This window comes from Podarcis pityusensis (genome assembly GCF_964106645.2).
Source record: "Podarcis pityusensis genome assembly, chromosome: 4".
Taxonomy (NCBI): Eukaryota; Metazoa; Chordata; class Lepidosauria; order Squamata; family Lacertidae; genus Podarcis; species Podarcis pityusensis.
In genome coordinates, this window is record NC_138027.1 from 97,159,911 (window position 1) to 97,181,115 (window position 21,205).

The following is a 21,205-nucleotide window of genomic DNA, read 5'->3' on the forward strand; positions in this document are numbered from 1 at the left end:
CTATGAGGGCTGACTTTTGAAATAAGGTGTGCTTCTAATCTAGATTTAGAGAGCGGCTTTGTGGGGAGCAGGCAGAAGAGGCAGAATTCTGAGAAATTAAAGAAGGGTGATTGAGGTGCCCAGCTTAAAGAGCACAGAAAACACATTTGGGAAGTATCTGGTCAAGTCTCCTTAATTCAGATCCCAAGATCAACTTTTTAAAAGTAGGGCTGACAATTTTCCCTTCCCTTTTCAGTTAGATTACTAATCTTTAATTATTTACTCTAATCTAAAATCGTTCTAGCTAGGCGTTGGGAAACCCCCCGTTATTCCAAAATGATGAATAAAGTTTGGCAATTTCAGAAATGGATTCACAAAGTAATGTTGAACATAGGAGGGGGGACAGGAGAGGGTTCCTGTACTATTAATAGTTGCATAGAAGAGGCAGTTTCAGGAGGTACCGCTTACACCTTCTGAAATTCCCTATTTTATACAATAAATTAAAGATACAGGAGCCCTCCCTGTCTTCTTTCTTCTGGTCACCCTCAGGGAAATAATCCAAGCAAATCCAGCTGTAAAACTTGTAGACTGCTGCTGAAAGGGAGGGGGAGAGGGGGGAAATAACCTTGTTCAAAAAAGTTTTTAAGACAAGTGGACCAGATTTAAAGTCCCATCTTAATGCAGTACTGGAAACTCCCACGGCAACCGAATCTTTGAGACAGGTTGAACTGCAAGCCCAAAAGTTCTGGGTTCAAATCTAGCCAGAAAGTTATGAGTTCCAAATTCATCTCTGACATGAGGGAATAGATTAGCCTTTGCCAAACCTCTGCGCCTTTCATCTTCTATAGCATAGGGATAGTTCCGACTTTGTGTGGGTGACAGATGCATTTGAAGTGCTTTAGAGAAGCACTATTTGAATGTTACGTATTGTTCCCTCTATTTTACACCACACCTGTTACATATCAAGGTAGATTGTGGAGCGTAATCTTTCGAAACACCTGTCTGCACTCGATGGTCTGTCTACCTCTGCTGAACTGGACTCGCATTTTTCATTTTGGGTGGGACAGAAGAGAATCAACTCTGCTTCAGTCTCCAATCAACTGCTGCACCCGCGGGACTCAGCGCTCTTATTCCTAGGGCACGGCGAGTACAGTGTTTTCTTTTTAAATTTAAAAAAAAGGATCGTGCTTTAAAATAGATTCCACAGGGTGGAGTTTTGTTTTCTAGCAGATTGAGAAAGGGAGATTCAAGAATCCTAATACAAAACATTTCGCATGCACACACACACACACAAAGCAGAGTTGTACAAACAGGACCAATAAAATAAGTTGCATGGGCAACAGGTAAAAAAGGGAAGTTTATTCTGTTAATAAAGACCAGCTTGTCTCCCCACACACACCTCACTGCAGTTGTGAATAAAGTGTGTGTTCTGCTGAGAGGAAGAGGCTTAGAATAACTGAGTCACTTGCGTGACTTCTCTCTATTCTCTTCCTTCATTGTTGTGCTTTTCTAGCTGCCTGTCACTCGTTCTACCTCTCTCTATTCCTCTATTTTGTGTCTTCATACGCATACCACAAAGATGCTGTCCTGTAACCACATACCTGGGCGTGTGGGATACATCTGAGCAGACATTTAGAGGACTACACCACTGACTCATTTGTTTCAGCCACCTCCTGCCCTTATTTTGCCTTCTCGTAGTCAAGTTGTTAGCTTTTCATTTTCCTTCTAAACTAGACCATGAGCCCATTGAACGTGGCCTAGTTTTTCCAAGCACTTCTGAAATAACCAACGTTCATTGTGTCTAGCGCAGAGTGTGGGCACGAAATGAGGTTAATCCAAAATAGCATTCTCTATTCATATATCCAACAGGAGGGAAGAGAAGAAATTGCCTGAAAAGCCCCAGTCATGCTTGAGAATGATAGGGATTATTCTAAGGGATTTTCCAACTTGTGCGCCAAGGAATGCCCCCACCGCACAGAGTATTCTAAGGAATACTAGGATGGAAAACCACTGGCCTGCTAGGTGTTCTTGCATCATCCCTAGCCACTGACCATGATGGCTGTGACCAGCAGAAGTTGTCTCCCAACTTCTTGAAAGCTACAGGTTCCATATTGCCTCTTGGCTTAAAGGCCTCTGACCCAGAACAGCAGAAACCCTCCCTTCTTTCCTTCCATCCATCTAGAATTCAGCTAGGAGAGATGTCAAGAAGACATCCTTTCTCCTTTCACAAAGAAGAGCCCCTGACCAGTGATGGGGGAACCACCCAGTTACATAAATGTATGGGGAAACTGTGGCCCTCCGGAAGATGTTGACCTACAAGCACCATCTGTCCTAGCCAGCACGCCCAACAGCTAGAGGACCACAAGTCCACCCCACCCATGTTAGAAAATGTCTAAGAAGAAGTCAAGATCCAAGTCTTACTGAAAAAAATTGTTATGGCTCCTACCTGTGTCTGTGTGTGTTTTAACTGCAATGTATTATCAACTACTGCAGGGATTGGGGGGCCCTATAACTTGCCCCAGATGTTGTTAGACTCCCATCATGCTGGCCAAAGCTGATGGGACCTGGAGTCCAATAACATCTGGAGGGCCATGGGTTCCCCATCCCACCCCCGAACTACCATAAAGGTAGCAAAGGCCTTCCTGTTTATCTAAAAGATGCTACTCTAAATCCCCAAACTTGGCCCTCTAGATGTTTTGGGACTACAACTCCCATCATCCCTAGCTAACAGGACCAGTGGTCAGGGATGATGGGAATTGTAGTCCCAAAACATCTGGATGGCTGAGTTTCGGGGTGCCTGCCCTAAGGTAACAAAATGGATGCAGGAAGACACATCTTCTCACGAGTTTGCAGATCTTGTTTCCATCCCACTCACCCTGTTATTGTGCTACGGTAGTAATCCTCATGAGGAAGACATTCCCAATGAAATTTCTCCTGGCTGAAGTGTACTCCTGAAGCCATGGAAAGCCATAAACCGAAAAGTGTCACAAGAGGAACTCTGCCACATAAAGAAAGGCAGTGTGGTATAGCAGGAAGAGTGTTCATTCAAATTCCCTCTCAGCCACAAAATGCACTAAGTGGCCTTGGGCATGCCATTATCTCTTGGCACAATCCGCCGCATAGGGTTATTGCAACGGTAAAGTGGGATAGCCCCACAAAAGCCAAACTGAATTCTTAACAGGAAGGTCAAGAGACAAGTGTGATAAATCTTTTACAGTAACCTGACGAACACTTAGGTTGTCAGTACAACGCATACAAGGCAAGGGAAAGGAGTCTTGCACACACTTCTTATCAAGGTTGTCCACACCCATCGAGGCAAACAGAAACATTTACTGCAGTTATTGGACAACTAAGACAACAGAAGCCTATGGGAAATACGTTAGCCCTGAATGGGATCAGAAGCACCCGTTTCACCCAATTTACAGTTCACTCACAACACACACAAACCTTTTAAAATTCTTAACAGTAACCCAAATCATTTAACGAGGGGGGGCACTTGACAATTAACATTGTTTTGGGTCAAAAAGCAAGTCATAACTTTCTTGCTGCTGGTGCATATAAAGCTGCAAGAAACTTGCCCACATCAGCTTGCAACTACCAACTTTTGAGAATCAGGGCGGTTCACAGAGCATCTCACCTTCTAGAAAACTCTGAAAATGTATAGAGAAACCTATCCCCAGGTGTGAACAGGATATAGAGGGCATTGTCTTCAATCTGGTCTTGTCAGGGAAGGAGTTTTCCTCAATGTTCCTCCGATATTGGGAGGTCCCCCCCTTCCCATACAGAAGCATGAAAATATGAACACATGTTTTTGAGAGGGGGAGCTATTTTGGTTCCAAGAAATGTATCAGGTACACATTGTGGGACTCACAAGTAGTGCACATGGGAACGTTACTTTGGATTGTATCAAAGTCATCTTCATCAGAGTGATCCCAGTTTGCTGAACCATATAACCAAAGCAAAGCATAGTTTTAGCAACCCAAGCTTTTTTTTTAACTAAAAAAACCCCCCATCTGTTCTAACCAACAATGACCCTTAGTTTTTATAGGCCCCAATAAGCAGGCAGACAAAATTTAAACTGTCTCAAAATGAGCACACCATAGAGCATTTTCACACAAAAAATAAAGCCTTAACACTTAAATTAAACGACACTGTCTCTATCCAATGATATGAGCATCCAGAACCCAGTTAGGCCTTTTAGCAAACACCACTTTGGTCTTACTGTGCAGGTGGGCCCAGTACAACTGGAACTCTGACGTTCTTTCATTCTCAATCCTACAGTGGCCAAATGACCAGAAAATGTCAGCAAGGCCTGCTCCTGTGCCCTTCAATGCAGCTCAATTTGCAGAAAGCAGGAGGCGGTGCGATGCCCTGTTACCATCTGCAGATAAAACTCCTGTTAAAATGCATTGGCCAACCCAAACATTGGCACAACTGCTTGACAAACCATACCCATGAATAAAATACCTGCTTCTTCATCATTCGATTAGATATTTGAAAGCAGTCTCCCCTGCACTTTGGGTTTTGCATGTCCATCCTTTTGGAGTTGATTATTATCTCCATTTTACAGAAGAGGAACTGAATGAGGACCAAGCGGGTGAGATGTTTTACCAGTTCCCTATTCCCACCCACAGGTTATTTCTGTTATCTCAAAAACGCATACAGGCATGTTGTCCTCAGCAGCCAACGAGAAGCCTGTCCCGCTCTGAAGTCCCTTTTGTATCGAAAGTTGCCTGGAGAAAGCCTGGGATTATTGGAGAATCCCAACTGGCAGAAATTCTTCCCAGCCTAGCAGTATAGTAGAGGCAAGTCTCTTTCCACCAGGCATACAAACACACAAAAGAGACTTGTCAAATTTTAAAAAGAGGATCTGTAATAAATCCACACCATCTGGCATGTGTATTTATATGTTCTGTATACAGGGAGAAGGTTTGCTCGTCTTTGGTTTGGGTTCCACAGCTGCTCAGCTGTGCTCTGCCATTTTCACACTTCACGCTTCAAAGATGGCACTTTTAGGCTGAACACCATCCCCTTTTCAATGGCAGTGTTTATATAGTTAAGATTCAGAGACCACCACTCACTCGGTTCGAAGCAATAAAAAGTTAAGTCAAAAAATCCCACTCCGATCTAGGCAAATCAAAAGCCGTTTGAGCACAAGACGTGCTTTCAATCAGAGATCATGTTAAATGTATTTAGCCGTCTAGGACAGGGTCTTTTTAAAACTGGAAGAATCTTCTATCATATGTAGATGAGACTTAACTTTGGGGCAGGGCGTTAGATAACTGCCACCTACCAAATAATGCTATTCCATCAACTTCAACTAATAAAAAGACTGCTTTCTCACAAGAGACCTGTGTGTATTTTCTTTGCAATCTAGCCTGATGAAGAATTCTGCAGAATTTGGAAGCTTGCAAACGGCTGACATTTTGGCCGATCCTAATAAAAGTATTTCAGGCTTTTTGCTACTTATAATTTGATGACCCTAAATATTTCAAATCTTTCCTCACCCGGAGATGCACATCAGCAAGCAAGCAGCCTACAACATTTGCTTTAGAACAAATGAGGAGGCTGGGTGGGCCATTGGCTTTACAGGTTATTGAACTACAACTCCCATCCATCCACAACCACTGGGAGAAGTTGGAGTCCAACAACATCTGCTTCAGAGTGCAGAGTTGGTAACAACAGGATCCCAAGCGAAAGCTTCAGAATTTGTCGCAATTAAGGAGCGTCTGAGCAAATAATGGCGATTCCTCTGACTCAGTCCCCATTTGTTTTCATGAGGCGCTTTCAGAATTAACCATGTTTACAGCTAGCAACAGCCTTCCTTATCAGGCATCAAATATCCTGGAACTGAAGCTTAATCCCTCTGAGAGAACAAGTGACATGCTTTCAGCAGACATTAGGCATTTAATTAAAAACAAAATTTTGTTGGTGGTCAGAACTAAAAAAAGCCTCGTTGGTGCTGGCACTGTTAAATCCATGATGGCAAATAAAAATGAGACACATGAGCAGTTTGCTAAGCCTCCTACCCCCTCCCCAAACCCCAAACCACACTGGTTTCTAAGGCAATAACTGGACATAAAATGAAGAGCTGAAGCAGACGTAGGGTTCGTCAGCATCTGAATTCTTGAGAGCCACTTTATCTTCTAGGAGTCCAGAGGCTGACCTCTGCTGTACCAACCCATGCCAGCAGCTGGGATTTTTTATTTACCATGCTTTGATTAAAAATTTGATCAACCACTAGGAATCATACAAAAGTTTTGGGGAGGGCAAATTTGGCTCAGTTGTTCCTGATCTTGGACAGCAAAAACCTGCAACCAACAGGAAACACTTAAAAAAAGACAAAGTACGCTGTCTATCTCATGTCTGCTCTGCTATTTTTCTCCCAAGGAAGGAATGGGTTTATAGAGCTCGTAAACATGGATGCCAAAGCATTTGCCATTGTTGCCCAATTACTTTGTGTTCATGCCTGTTGCACCCTGTGCTCCCCTGATGTTATTTCAACTTATACTTCATTTTCACCCTGTTTTTTATGAGGCAACAGACAGAAGGCTAGAGAAGTCCTTACCCGCACCCAAAGTACACAAACCAATTGCCAATTGAGAGGGGAGGGGTCTGGCCTCCAGGTAAGAACCAGTGAGTTAGCAGAGATCTTTAACAGCAAGACTGCACTGCAAACACTTATCCACAGTGAAGGGATATAACTTTGTATTACACATCTTGTGTTCGACCTGTTAGTACTGCATACTATTCATTAGTTATCAGAGGTAGCCTTACTCAGTTCAGGAATGCATATTCATTCCTCAAGGAAGGAGCTGTTCGATCAAGAAGTCCACATGTATGTTATTAGGTAAAGGTAAAGGGACCCCTGACCATTAGGTCCAGTCATGACTGACTCTGGGATTGGGGCGCTCATCTCGCTTTATTGGCCGAGGGAGCCGGCGTACAGCTTCTGGGTCATGTGGCCAGCATGACTAAGCCGCTTCTGGGGAACCAGAGCAGCGCACGGAAACGTCGTTTACTTTCCCGCCGGAGCCATACCTATTTATCTACTTGCACTTTGACGTGCTTTCGAACTGCTAGGTTGGCAGGAGCAGGGACCGAGCAACAGGAGCTCACCCTGTCACGGGGATTCAAACCCCCGACCTTCTGACCGGCAAGTCCTAGGCTCTGTGGTTTAACCCACAGCACCACCCGCGTCCCATGTATGTTATTACTAGGACCTAAAATGAAGGCATGGCTCTCTCCTATACAGAAATTGCATTTCTGCCAACAAATGAAAAGCATGGCTACAGCCAGAGGCAATTCATACTTATGTTTTAAGGTTCCTTGTCCCAGCTCATGAAATTAGGCTCTTCAGCACATTCACACTAAAGATGGTTTTTACAAAATATTGACAGTTTCAACACCTTTTGCCCCTGTTCTCAACTCACTTCCTGGTAAAAGCAGAAATCTTGAATTTGTTTATTTTCCTTGCATCCCATCCCTCTAAAGGAGAGAGCCCAGAATTGGCAACAACCTCCCCTGATGTGCCACACGAGCACCACTAAAAATCGTAAAATACAGTTAAAATAGCCAGCAATGAGAGAAGCAGGTGCCGTGACTGTACCATTCGACTGCCTCATTTCTTGCAGCGTGGAAAACCATAGGGCAGAGAAACAATCTCGGGAGGAAGGAGGCTGTTGCGACTGGAAGGAGGCTGTTGGGACTAGGCACAAAATAGGGCAATAGGCAGCAGGCTAGACACCCATCATAGCTGAATTCAAAGCCTTCCTCCATGACACACACAGACCTCTGTGATATTTACCCTAGTTCGACAAAGCTACTTGCAACGGTATAAGCTTCCAAAACACATATGAAGTGATTCTCACTTGGATTGGGGCGTATCAGCATTCTAGTTGCCCACCAGCCTTAAGTCTTGGGCTGGCCAGTCACTTGTTCTCATTTCATCCTTCTTCCTACGAGGATTAAATGGAGGAAAGGCAGGCCATCTGCCTTGAGCCGGTTGGAGGAACGGTGTGATAAAAATAAACTTAAAAAACAGGTTGGATTCTAGAGGCTGTCTGAATAGTCTCTCCCGTCTACACTGGTTCTCAGACAACAGTTTCCTTTTAAGGTTTTTAAGAGTGCCTGGCTAGAGAAATCAAAAACCAGAGTTGAGGCAGAGGCAGAAGTTTTAGATGGCCAAGCCTTAAAAACTTTGGTAACGGGGATTGTACGCATCTTGTTACAGAAGTGCCACTTGGAAGCATTGAGGGGGCGTCCATTTCCCGGCAGCATATACAAGCTATATCTATAGATAGATGAAATAGTTTCTAGCATTAAGTGCAGAACTATTAATGGCAAGGCAAGCATGTGATCAACGAACATGTCTGCCCAGAAACTCCCAACACAGAAAGACCCAGAGGCTGCTCAAAAACATCTTCCATACCAGATAGGGGAGCTAAGGAACGCAAATGGCGGCTTGCTCACCCCGTTAAACAGGAGTTCACAGTGCAATCCTATGCATGTCTACTGCTAAGCTCCACTGAGTGCACTACGGCTCAACCTCAGGTAGGCTTGTAAGTTTTAGGCTTACCACTGTACGTATGCAGACTTTGTATCAGCTAGTAGTAAAGTCTCTCACATCTGTGTTAGGGAGGACAGGGGTGTTGCAGGATGACTTAGGGCTGCACGATTCATGCGGCACCAGCAAAAGAAAAAAGAAAAAGCCTTGCATCCTTGCTAGAGAGGTTTGCTAAATTTCTTGTTTTGTTATTGCTATTTGGAACCTCCAAGAACAGGGAAGGGATATTTGGTGGCCACAATATGTGGTTGGGGGACGCCAGTCAGCTTTGTGGGTGACAAAGTTCAGGCCTGGGAGAGCAAGCAAGAGGAAGAGAGAGACAAGCAAACCTCCAGGCAACTTGACCGATACACCTTCTTTACAGAAATTAACCTGAGTGCTTGCAAAAACACTGGAGAGCTATTTAGGGGGGGTCGCCTTGACTTATTTAGAAAGCTGCAGTTGCATTTGTATGAAACCACTCATGCGCAAATGCTACGGCAGAAAAGTTAACTATTTATTTTTGAAAACCAAAACACAATTTGAATCCTTTTATTGACTTCTGGCAAGCGAGTTCAGGTCGGTCACCCTGCCAATAGCACCAGTTGAGGGTTCACGGCACAGCAGCCTATAATAAGGATTTCTGTCCACGAGCGTGAGGGTTGCGTAACGTCAGTTATGAAACTAAAGTTATTGCCCACAGCCAATGGAGAAAGAAAGCCTTGTCCTGTGGCTTTGGAGAAAGTACTTTAGCACCAATTTCCCTCTGAAGCTGGGATGAGAACCTATGGCCTCACATAAGGTCGTTTTATTCCAACTCTAATTGGCCCCAGCCATGATCGCCAATGGTGATGGGAGTTAGATTCCAACAGCATATGGAAAAGGTCACTGTTCCCCATTCCTGCTCTAGAAAGCAAGGACCAGATTTAGATTTAGATAACACCAGCAGCATTAGAGAGACTGGGCTCAGGTGTAGCTCTGGATCCCATACAGTCGTACCTTGGTTTTTGAACAGCTTAGTTCTCGAACGTTTTGGCTCCCAAATGCCGCAAACCCGGAAGTGACTGCTCCTGTTTGTGAAGTATTTTTGGAAGCCGAATGTCCGACGGGGCTTCTGCGGCTTCCGATTGGCTGCAGGAGGTTCCGGCAGCCAATCAGAAGCTGTGCTTTGGTTTCTGAACATTTTGGAAGTCGACTTCCGTTTGACTTCCAAGGTACGACTGTGTTCTCCAAATTCCTCTGGCCTCTCGCTCACTTTCAGGCATCAAGGCAGGTTGAGGTTTTGAGCTTTGGCGATTTAAACCCCCAGATTTCTACAGCACGAGAAGAGCAGGGCTTGCTTTCACCAGGCCTCCTTAGGGCATCCCACAGGCAGTTATCCTTTTCAGTTACTTTGGCTACTTTGAAATAAGTCCTGTTGTGTTCATGGGGAGGGAGAGAAACAGTATACACAGGGCAACAGCCTTAACCCCAAGAAATGGTGACTGGGCCAAGGTAGCCCAGTGAAGGACATCGTTCAGAAGAGACACGGACCCAAGTATCGCTGATTCAAAACCAACACTATAAGCACCCTGCCTCATTTTAAACTTTCTCCATAATTGTAGATTCCAACAAACCTTTGAGCAAGTTAACTACTTCAGGACTGAGAAAATAAATTACAGCAAACCATTTAAAAAAGAAGATTTTAAGTCACATCGCTGCTGAAATCTTTATGAGTGTTGCCAACTGACCAGGAGAAAAGGGCTGGCCTGTTCTAGTGCCTTTAACAGCTGCGTGATCTTCAGAAACCAACGTGTGAGCATGGAGATAAAACCCACCCGCGAATCTCTGTAGACGAAGCCTGTTTAAAAGGCACGGCGACAGAAATGGAAAGGTTAGCAGCGCTAGACCCTTATTTGCCCAACAGTTGCGTCTCAGAGCCTGTTCCTACCACTCCCACGTAAGCTGTGTATTTCTTTATTTTTTTGGTCCCTTGCCCATTTGTTTTATTTCTTGCAGTTTATAAATCCTACAAGCTTGCTCCTATCTGAGCTGAGCACCTCTCTCACCAACCGCTGCTGCCTTTAAGTTTGCTCTGAAAAGAATGCCATTAAACCTCCTGAAAGCTGTTCAGGTGGAGACAGGTTGCTAAATAAATACTATGAAAAGGCACGGGGTTTCCAAATACAAAGGAAGAAAGCATACGCTCTGTTTTGACTTCTAAAAAAGCAAGATTGCTGCTGCTGCAGGCTTTTTGTATTTTAAAGTGACAGATCACAGAGAGGGGTGGATGAGAGTCAGTTTAAAATGGATTGTTAGGAAGAGAGAGAGAAAAAACAAGCAGTGGTCCTCCATAGATACTACAGAACAAGTTCAGCCAGATAAACAGGTCTGTTAAACCCCTAAGGGGATTGGAAAGAGTATCACACAAAACTTTAATAACATGCATTTCATGACCTACATTTATTAAAGCTTTCATGCTACAGTGTTTTTATAAATAGCTTTTTTGGGGGGAGGGGTGTTCCTAAGACAAATGAGTACAAAGAATTTAAGGAAAACAGCTAAATTAAGCTTCGTAATTTAATATGGGTTTTGTTTTGGGGTTTTGTTTTTTTTTGTCAAAGGGCTCCCATAATCTTCTGGGAAACCTCCTTTCAGAATACTCAGCACGTTACATCGACCAGACATAAACATCGGCAGCCTTGTGGAAATAGATCGGTCACCTTTTATGTGCTTCCATTAAAAGCCTTCAAAAAACAATACATTTCAAGTTGAGTGTGTCTACCTTACCACGAAAGGAGTGTTGCAGATCATTGAACAGCACACCATATATATATAAACTCCAGCATGTTAGTACATATTATCTCCATGTCAAAGTACAACAGTGACTTGGATAAGTATGTAATGTACTTAAGACGACCAGATTTTATTCAGAGTGGACTTCTTTCTATTAGAGTCATTGACCTCTGATGAACAGGACTCTAATCTACAAAAACTTATGCCAACCATAATAAATGTGTTAATCTTTAGAGCACAACACGCTTGTTTCTGTGCTGATTTTAAATTACCAAGTAGTTGTGAGCTATAGAACACTTTAAATATCAAGTCTCCTTCCATCTATGCAGCAGGATATTTTACATTATTGAATGCACAAATAGAGACTTAAAAAAACAGCAACATATTTTAACATTCCTAGCTTTAAGTCTTTTACTGTCATTCTGTCTTTTTCTTTTTTAGGAGGGCAGTTAAAGCCGTCCTAGAAATTTTGGCTGCTTGAGTTTTGTTATTGCTGTTCATCGAGGTTTTGCTGCTTTTAATGCACGCAGCTCCATAACTGCCTCCAGCAGGAACAGTGGGATATAAATTATTTTTCATAAATACTGCTGCGGCAGTGACATATGTCAAATTTATTTATTTACAGATTTATATCCTGCCCTTCAAACAACATGTTTCAGGGTGGCTTACACAATTTTCAAGCTAAAATAACTTGAAAGCTACTGGCTGCTAAATTTAGCCTTCGAGAACTGATGCTAAATCTTGGATTAGCAAAGGCCTGGTGGCTATTCTGCCGAAGAGTTTATGAATTCGTGGCATACACAACGTGCAACTGGTTTAAACAGAGAAACACAAATGGCGGGGTTTCTACTTTCTGTTGTAGAAGTAAACTTTCTACTTATCATCTTCTCCAATGGGCACAAACCTTAGAACAGTACCTTCCAAACTTCATTTTACAGCGGAGGTCTGTAGGCTCAGTGGCAGAAGATATGCTTTGCACGTGAATGTCCCCGGTTCAATCCCTGGAATCGTCTGGCAGGGCTGTGAGGGATTTCCCCCCACACCCTGACCCCCATCTGAAAACCCTGGAAGCTGCGGGTCCTCACTGAGAGCTAGGTGGTCTGGATTAGGAAGCGGCAGCTTCCAAGGGGGGGGGAGGTACCTACTCAAGAGGAATCGGCTCCCACATTTCTGTAGAAGTTACTCATTTGGGTGTGCCCTGCAAGTGGAAGGAACCAAACTCATGCAGAGATATACAAGGAGTGTTTCTCCCACGGGAGGGCAATTCTGTTCTGCTATTGGGAGCGACTGAGTCGGTCAGAGATACTCAGTGCAGCAGAAATGGACCACTCCAGGCAAAGGGTGGCTTGCAAGGAGGCAATAACAGGTCGGTGGTTCTGAAATACAGCAGGCACTCTCTTCGGGTGGGTATACTCTCCGGCAGCTTGGGAATTCTTGCCTTACAATTGCTTTTCCATTTTTGTTTTTCGTTTTGTTTTCCAACTGTTCTTTTAACAGATAACAGCTTCGTTTATCAAAACCACATTTCCATAGTAACACTTTTGCCCGGAGGCAATTCAGTCTTTTGACAATGAGCAAACGCTGAATCCATGCCCTTGTTCTGAGGCAAAATGAGCCTCAGATCTCTCTTCAGTTGTTTTTTTTAGGTTGTTTTTTTAAAAAAAACACTTTTGAATTTTAGAAGTATGAAGAGGCCATTTGAACCACAATCTCAATGCACATGAGCTAGCCATACACAAAAAAACCCGAACAGCAATGTTCTTTTGAAAACTCAAAGTACTTTGATGCATCTATATGTAGAATTTTAGTTTACTCCACATATTCCAAATGCATGCTCAGGAAACACTATAGCATTTATTCTACACCCAGGCTGCTTTAAAAAACATTTCATTTTAATTGCTGTGCGTCTACTTTTACACAGGAAAACATCAGAACTCTCACACTGTTTTATATCATGCCAGACTGTTAGTGCATCTCTTTCATTACTGTCTACACTGATTGACAGCTGCTCCTCAGGGTTTCAGATGGGAATTTCCCCTAGCCCTACCAGGACTTCTCTAGGGTTGAACCCGCTACCTTTTGAATTCCAAGGCCTGTGGCTCCACAACCAACCCAGCTACAAACCTACACCAAATGCACCACTTAAAAATATTTGCATAAGGAATTTTGTTATGAGTTCAACCAGCAGGACCCAAGAAAGCTAAACAGTCATCTGCTCAAGAAACTCTACAGCTTGGAAGAACTCCGAAAACACAAGATAGCAAAATAATAATAATAACCTAGTAAGCAACATGATGAAAGCTTCTGTGCTAAGCACAAAAGTGAGCTAACTGTGCCTTGAATAATATACATCAGAACCAACTTGTTCAGTTTAATAAACACACAATGTATTCTCTCTTTTTCAAAAAACACAGAACACTTCTTATTTAAATAGAACTAGTTGTCTTAAGAGGATGAGTGTCCCATTACTTTCAGGTAGGTTACAACAGTCATTTGGGGACCACTTGGAAGAAAACAACTGTGTGGTTTGGGTTTTTGTTTTGTTTTTACAAACTGAAATAGTACGAAGATTTCAGTGTTTTATAACACGATCCGGTTTTTAGTTCCAGGTAAGTGTTACAGGACTGCAGCCTTAATATAGTTAAGCCGAGATCAAAAAACAACGCTTTATGTCCACGAAACTGAAACACACAGGGGAGAACCCTCCAACCAAATTGCATCATAATTCTGTCGGAAAATGTTTAAGGAGGGGGGGCAGGATGGAATGATAGAGCTTCAAAGAGGGTATTTATTCCCTGCCCAAATTAAACCTCTTATTTTAAGAAGTTCAACAAGTGTCCGTTTTCATTTTATTAACTACTCTGTTTGGCTGATTTATAACTCTCTCAGCTTGAAGCAAACCAAATGAAACCTTTCAGCAAAGCAGAGAAAGAAAGAAGGGCAATTTATATTTAGAGGACATTTAAAACACAGTAAACACATACCAGTATGAGTTCGCAGGTGCGCTTTTAAGTGGGAAGACTTCGTATAGACTTTAGTGCAACCTAAGACAGAAAACAGAAGAGACGTAAGGCTCATCTAGAAACATTTAACATTCAGCGCCATCACCAACATGCTGATCTAACTATACATTAAGAAAGTTACTCAAACCTGCCGTATGTCACATAGCAAATATGCTGTTAGTGGAATATGCTAACAGCAAAAGGGCAGATCCCAACGATGGTTTATAGCAGTAAACCCACAAATAGCACAATCAGACACACCCAGAATGTCAACTCCAATATCTATATATTCCTAAACACGTCCATTAATCAGACAGCATTATTTCGCCAAAAATTATATGCGGCGAGTTGATAAACTATACCTTTCAATGTGTAAATAAGACTCCTGGCAGTAACGTATAGCGTATTATTATATTAGGAACTATACCAGCAAGGAATTACACAAGTGTGTGCTACGTGGCCGGCTGTACAAGAGCATCAAGCTCTAGATTAGCGTTTCCCAAAGTTGGGTCTCCAGCTGTTTTTGGACTACAATTCCTATCAGCCCTGACCACTGGTCCTGCTAGCTAGCTAGGGATGATAGGAGTTGTAGTCCAAAAAAAAGCTGGAGACCCAAGTTTGTGAGACACTGATCTATAGTGTCTTGCACACCAGTTCAGCACAAGTGTTGTCACCATGTCAGAAGACAATTCTGCAGGTGTGTGGATTCTCTACAGCAAGCGAGAAAAACCAATGCAATTTAAGGGCCCGCCCTAGTCTCAGAAGGTATGTAAAACTCAGGTACAGCCTAGCTCTCCCTCAGACCAGTACATTGTAAAGAAAACAGAGCCAATGTTAAGTGCCACATCTCATGTGCCACCACACCACAGCATGTCATGCCAGCTACTAGGAGTGGAACGGGACGTGATCCCAATGAAAACGTTCCTTAAGGAGACATGCGTGTACGCACAGGACTTCCTGCTGAAAGCAAAAGGAAGGAGTTGGCAGCAGACAGCAGTCACCAACTACCAGTGAGCTGTATGCCCAGCTGCTGCTGACTTCAGCCTCCATCAGCCCCAGGCAGCCTGGCCAAAATTATAAGGGACTGTGGGAGTTTTGGTGCAACAACGTCTAGAGGGCTACCATATCAGCGCTAGAACTGCAGTTCTAAGCCCACGTACTTGGAAGTTAAGCCCCACTGAATAGGACTTACTTCTGAGAAGTCATAGTTAAGACTGCACCGTATCAAGTTCAAATTAGTCAAGAATCTGACCCAAGGTTTACGTCCAAGGCCCAGTTGCTGGTAGAACTTCCAACATGGCGGAACTGTTCCTGGGTTGTTACCACTTCAGGTGCTGGTGCTGGGGTGAATGTCTCCCCCATATCTAATAACTCCCTCATATAGAAATAATGTCAGGGATAAGTTCTAGCCTAGACTTTGCCCTCCTCCCCACCACCATGGAAGGCGGCAAACATGCAGTTCCCCACTTCTGTGAAGTCCAAGTCAAGTTAACCTATTTCCCCACCATGGCCCACTCTTTGGTAAAAGGTTTGGTCTTTTTTGGGTAGTCTACCATGTTTGTTCATCTGTCGTTTCCATACAGCGTAAAAGGAACAATGGCAAGTGTTTCTAGAAAGGTGTTTGATTTTTAATTTTTGCTCGGATCCATGCCGACAATGGTTCATATTTAACACACGGTGAAGAAGTCAAGGGAGAGCCTTCTGGTGGTTTTTCCACCCCCCCTTCCCAGCTTACCAGGATAATCACAGTAATGAATACGCCTCTTCTCCAAGTCTGGGTTACTCCTCCTGTTGTACCTGGGCGCTGGGATGGCTGGCGAATTCATGGGGATGTTTGCAGGCACACTGGGATTGTGGATTGCCATCTTGGAGGCAATCGTAGCAGCGTAAGACGGAGGAGGGGTCAAATTCTGCAGCATTTCCGCCTGCCGGTCTGGGCTGCCAGGCTCCGAGCTTGGGGGCGAAGGTGGGAAGTAAGTGGCTTGTTGCTGGAGAAACTGGTTTGGCATGGTGTACGTGCAAGGGGGCATCGCGTGAAACTGCTTCATGGTTGTCTGTGGCATAGCGGAGGACAGGGTGTTAAGGCCCGCCATGGCAGAGGACATGGAGACATTACTGAAGGAGTCCATCACCGCCGCCTGCGTAGTCGGGTTGGGCATGTCTAAATCGGGAGAGCTCAGGAGCTGATACAGCTGACCTTGTTGGGGCACAGAGACGTGGATATCTGGAGTGGGAAGCTCCTGCTTGATGAAGAGGTTGTTCACGTCGGGTGTCTGGTGGGGGCTGAAGATGCTTGTGAACTCGGGGAGCGCCTGGGTGGGGTTCGGGACGGGAGCAACAGTTTCACTCTGGTGGCTGAAGGCTGTCACGGGCTCCGTCTTGATGTGGGTGACCGGTGGCCTCTGCGATTTGTACAAGCCCGTTCTCAGCTGTGTGATATCAGGAAGGTAGATGTTCATGTTGACGCTGTAAGGCACCCCTTCACTGTTGGTGAAGAACTGGTCAACCACGGAGGCACTCTCTCGGCGGTACTTTTTATGCTCAGGGAGAACCGGGGCAGGAGGGAGCTGAGGGGTCAGATATTTCTCCATTTCACAGCGGGCCTGAAGAATAACAAGAAGATAAAAAAATTAGCTATACTATACTGTACAAGGGAATGCTCCTAAAAAGAGATAACCTGACCAATGGCACTTTCATCTATTCTCCTTTTGCATATTACAGGTTTAAGTCTGGATAGCTCAGCTGGTTAGAGCGCGGTGCTGACAAGGCCGAGGTTGCAGGATTGATCCCCGTATGGGACAGTTGCATATTCCTGCATTGAAGAGTCAGACTAGAATTTTCCTCAGGGTCCCTTCCAACTTTACAATTCTTTACAAGTCCTGGTACTGAAAACCTAACAGGGCCGTTCTCCAAAACAAACCAACAAAAAGCATTTATCCATTAAAAGTGAAATGTTGCCATTCAGAATCCCAGCACGCAATCCAGACAAAATCAAATTCTTATGTCCTATTGAAAAAAACAGAAGCAATTTAAGGATGAGCCTAACTCTCTCTCTTTGAAATTAGTGGCGATTAGAACTTTAGCTGGATCGTGTCAGTTGTATTTTTCACAGTAACTACTTAAAGAGAAGAAGCGTAGAAATAGCAGGTTGAATTTTATATGAAAGTTCCTTTAGGTGGGGAAAAAATGCAAACAGGTAAAAGCTTTGACACCAGAAGTTCAAATTACAACATTTAATAAAATGCTGTTCTCACTCTTCAGGACTTCCTGACTACAATAAGGCAATTCCACTAAAAAGCGTTTAGATTTTATCAACTATCTCTTGTTATCAGGACTGCAATTAAAAGTTGGGTGGTGCAGTTTTAATACGTGCTTTCCTACACGCAAATCCTGTACTCAGTTTGGATAATTAAAAATTAGCCTCTTAAGATACTCAGAGTTTGAAGAAATTCAAAGGTACAATTTTTATGGAGGGAATCAAGAGACTGCAGCAGATGTGAAAAACATAGACCTGACTGCATCCATGTAAAACTTTTTTCCCTGGGCCCTTACGAGGTTAGGAGCAGCTTCACTTTCCATTTTGATTCCCTGCCACACCTGCAGGATGAGAACAGCCGTGTGTGTAAATGCGCTGGAACAAGTTAATTAGGAGCCTCCAATCTCATGCTTTGGAAAACCAATCCCAGAAGAACAAATATAAAGACTTGCATCTGATCCCAGAATGAACAAAGCTATTTCCGTGTAACAGCCACAATCTAGGAAAGTTCTGGGTGGGTGGCTGTACCACTTCATATTGCAGGGGTGCAGCTCACAAGATCAGAACACTTCCCCCAATTTGCTGGCACCCAAATTCTCCAAGTTGCAAGGCTTCTATGTGCAAGGGAAGGGTTTGTATTGGGGGTGGCGCTATTCAAGCAAATGAGCCCCCATCTGCAGTCTGAAATACTACAGCCCAGGGACTGTGTTATACCACCTCAGTGAAAAGGCGGCACTTAACCTAAATCCAAGTCCCTATTTTCCAATGAACACTGCCAGGCTTCAAAACAGGACACACAGGGGAAGGGAGCTTAAACCCAGAGCTAGCTACCTGATCTCAAGATTCAAATGCAAAACGAATGCCATTTACATGTCCCTAAAGACGCACATTTGTTACAGACCCCTTCCTGCATATGCATTTGCCACCCAGCCTGACTGGAGAGCAAAGGTTTCCCAACCTGAGTCAGCCTATAAAACCATATCCATCGGCAAACATCCCTGTCCTTGAGGAGATCTTTAATTACCAGCAGGGAGGGAGCGTGCAAGGGAAAGAGAAAGGGAATCTTTTGCCTAGTTTAGCGGTGTGAGGGGATCCGTGGGTGGACGCAGCCCGATACATTACAAGCAGAGTCACCAGTAAAACATTTATCATGTACCCTCCAGTGAGCAATTGCTGCATTCTCCCTTGCTCTGTAAGGAGTCCATTCATGCCAGAACACTTCCATACCTCCAAAGCGAGGGTCTGCTGACCAGAGGAACATTGGGCAAACAAGTTTATTTTCAGAGCCTCTCTGAAGCCACAGTCACCACCAAAAAGCCCTCACCAGAAAGGAGAAACAGCAGCCCCCTTGTCTGTGATCAAGATCTGCACCAACATGCCAGGCGACTTTTTCCAGCTCTTGTTTACAACCCCAACCGAGCTTGCTTTGATGACAGAAACACTATTCTTGGGGGGGGGGGAGGTGGAGTATCGCTGAAACCAGGCTGCCTTCCTTGCGAGGTACTTTCCTCCATCGCTCCTCCCACCCACCTTTCGGGGATTGCGACATTCTAATAAATAAGATCCTTGTGCAAATCAATTAAAACCAATATTCCAGCACACACTTGGGCTGGAGATTGGGGGGAGGGAAAGAGAGAGAGAGAGAGAGAGAGAGAAGAAACATTGCTTTGTTTAGACCCACTTGAGGCTTTTTCCACTCATTATATCCACTGACATTTGGGCTTCTTTTTTTTTTAAGAAAGCTTGCAAAAGGATAAAAACGTAGGAGAAAACGCTCAAATAAGAACAACCCAGGGCTAGAAATAGTTGCAAATTAAAACCGGTTGCGTTCCTACAAACAAAAAAAAAAAAATGCCAGCGGTTTGTGCTTTCCCATTTTAGCTCGTCCAGCTGTTTGCATGTGGATCCGTTTCCAGCCGGTTTTCTGGGACGAGGAAAAAGTCCCAGAACTTCTCTCTTCCTTCTCTCTTTTCTCCCCCCCCCCCGCCCCCGCTGCCCTTTCTCCCTCTCGCCCCATCTAAAATGACCGTGCGTGGGCGAGAGGGACAGGCAGCGACTCTAATTCGGCTGCTGAGCAAGTGCGCTAAGGTGGCAGCTGTAGCTTTCAACACAACTGCCCGGGCCAGTTTCTCTCTCCCCCCCCCTCCGCCCACCCCTTCACCCACTTGCTGCCTGGGCACTGGCTCAGCCCCAGGGCTCTCTGCTGCCAGGGGGTGGGTGGGTGCGTGGGTGCTGCGTAACTCCCACTCCCTCTCAGGGCGAAACGTGGAGCCTGGCACCGACTGGCTCGCTAGGCGGGGCGGCAACCCGGATCCCAAGGGTGCCTGGGGAAGGAAGCGGGTGCCCTGGCCTGGAAAAGGGACGGGGCGTCCTCCTCGAAGGGCAGCTGGCTCTGTTTGGTGGAGATGGGTCAACACATCTGCTCCAGGGAGGAATGGCATGGGGAAACTGTGAAGTCCGCGAGTTCCTAAAGAACTGCCAAAGCCGCCGCCGCCGCCGCCGTCTAGGCTTGGCGAAGTTGCCGCCTGACTTTCCCCGGCACCGCCCAGAGAAGCAGCGGCCCGTCACCAACGCTGCAGAAAAGGCTCCGGAATAACTGGCTCCTTGCAACGAGCCTCGCAACTTCCTCGCCTATGCGCACGTAAGAGAGAGATGCGTGTCCTGCGCCGCGCCTTCGAGCGCAGCGGCGTGAAAAGCCCCGCCGTCCACACGGAGGAAACCCGCGTTCAATAATCGCGGGTCGTTAACAAGCGGAGTTCTGGGGAACTACGCGCTGCCCGATGTTTCGCCCTTAAACGCAAAGAGCCCCTAAGAAAGCCATAAAAAGGAGCCGTGTCCACCTAGGACGGGGCAAAGGCGAGGCCAGACGAGCGGCAGCCCGCACCTCGGAGAGCCCGAGTTGGCTCCCTGCCCCAAACACACCCAAAGCGAGCCAGCGCCGAGGCGCGCCCAGCGCGCTCCGAGCCGGGGCTCGAGAAAGCCCACGATCCGAGCAACGCGTCGCCACGAGGTGCACTCTGCCCGTGTTCCGAGGCAAAATCATCTATATTTTAATTCCGGTGGGAAAAGATGCCCGAGGCTCCACTCCTGATTCACAACGGAGCGCGAGAGGCGCGCCCTGCGCTTACCTGCGCCATCTCCTCGCTGGGGATCCTGGCTGCGGCGCCCGCTTGCTGCTGCTTGATCTCCTCGGGACCCTGCCCCGGGAACTGCGCGGCTTCCCGGCCGCCCAACACGGGCTTGAGCTGCGCGAAGACGGGCTCCTCGGGCCCCAGGCGGGCGCTCATGCTCAGCACCCGCGTAGCCATGCGGAAGGCGCGCCTCGGCGCGAAAGCGGCAGGACGCACGGAATGGAGCCTCGCCTCGCTCACTCCCGCCCGACAGCAGCGCGCATGAGGCTCCCAAGCTCGCTCTACCTGGCTGAGGTCGCGCCGCCGGGCCAGCCCCGTCTCTGGGCCCGCCCTCCCGCCTCTATTTCACCGCCTCCGCCCCGACGAGGGGCCGGCTCTGCCGGGCGGGAACGCCCACGGGCCCGGGCTGCGCGCCCCGCCCCTGCTCGGCAGGCCTGCAAGGCGCACGGCAGGAGGGAGCGAAACCAGCCGTCGAGCGGGGGGCACGTCTCCCGGGGCGCTGCCCCAAAACACCCCA

At 45.8% G+C, this 21,205-nt stretch overlaps 1 protein-coding gene across 4 annotated transcripts in view; it reads right to left on the minus strand.

Moving 5' to 3' along the window:
• Window positions 1-20,946, minus strand: part of KLF5 (KLF transcription factor 5) — a 183,437-nt gene extending 162,491 nt beyond the window's left edge. Inside the window, exons 1-3 of one of the 4 annotated variants that reach the window (XM_081003180.1) lie at window positions 20,686-20,946; window positions 16,037-16,904; window positions 14,260-14,343 (exon numbers count right to left, since the gene is read on the minus strand). In XM_081003180.1, coding sequence (XP_080859306.1) covers window positions 14,260-14,343; window positions 16,037-16,904; window positions 20,686-20,865 — 1,132 coding nt within the window. In that variant the 5' untranslated portion in view covers window positions 20,866-20,946. Of the gene's footprint in view, window positions 1-14,259; window positions 14,344-16,036; window positions 16,905-18,784; window positions 19,006-20,685 lie in introns of those variants that run through there. The other 3 variants (XM_081003179.1, XM_081003181.1, XM_081003182.1) reach the window with 3 other exon arrangements.
• Window positions 20,947-21,205: the final 259 nt, after the last annotated feature.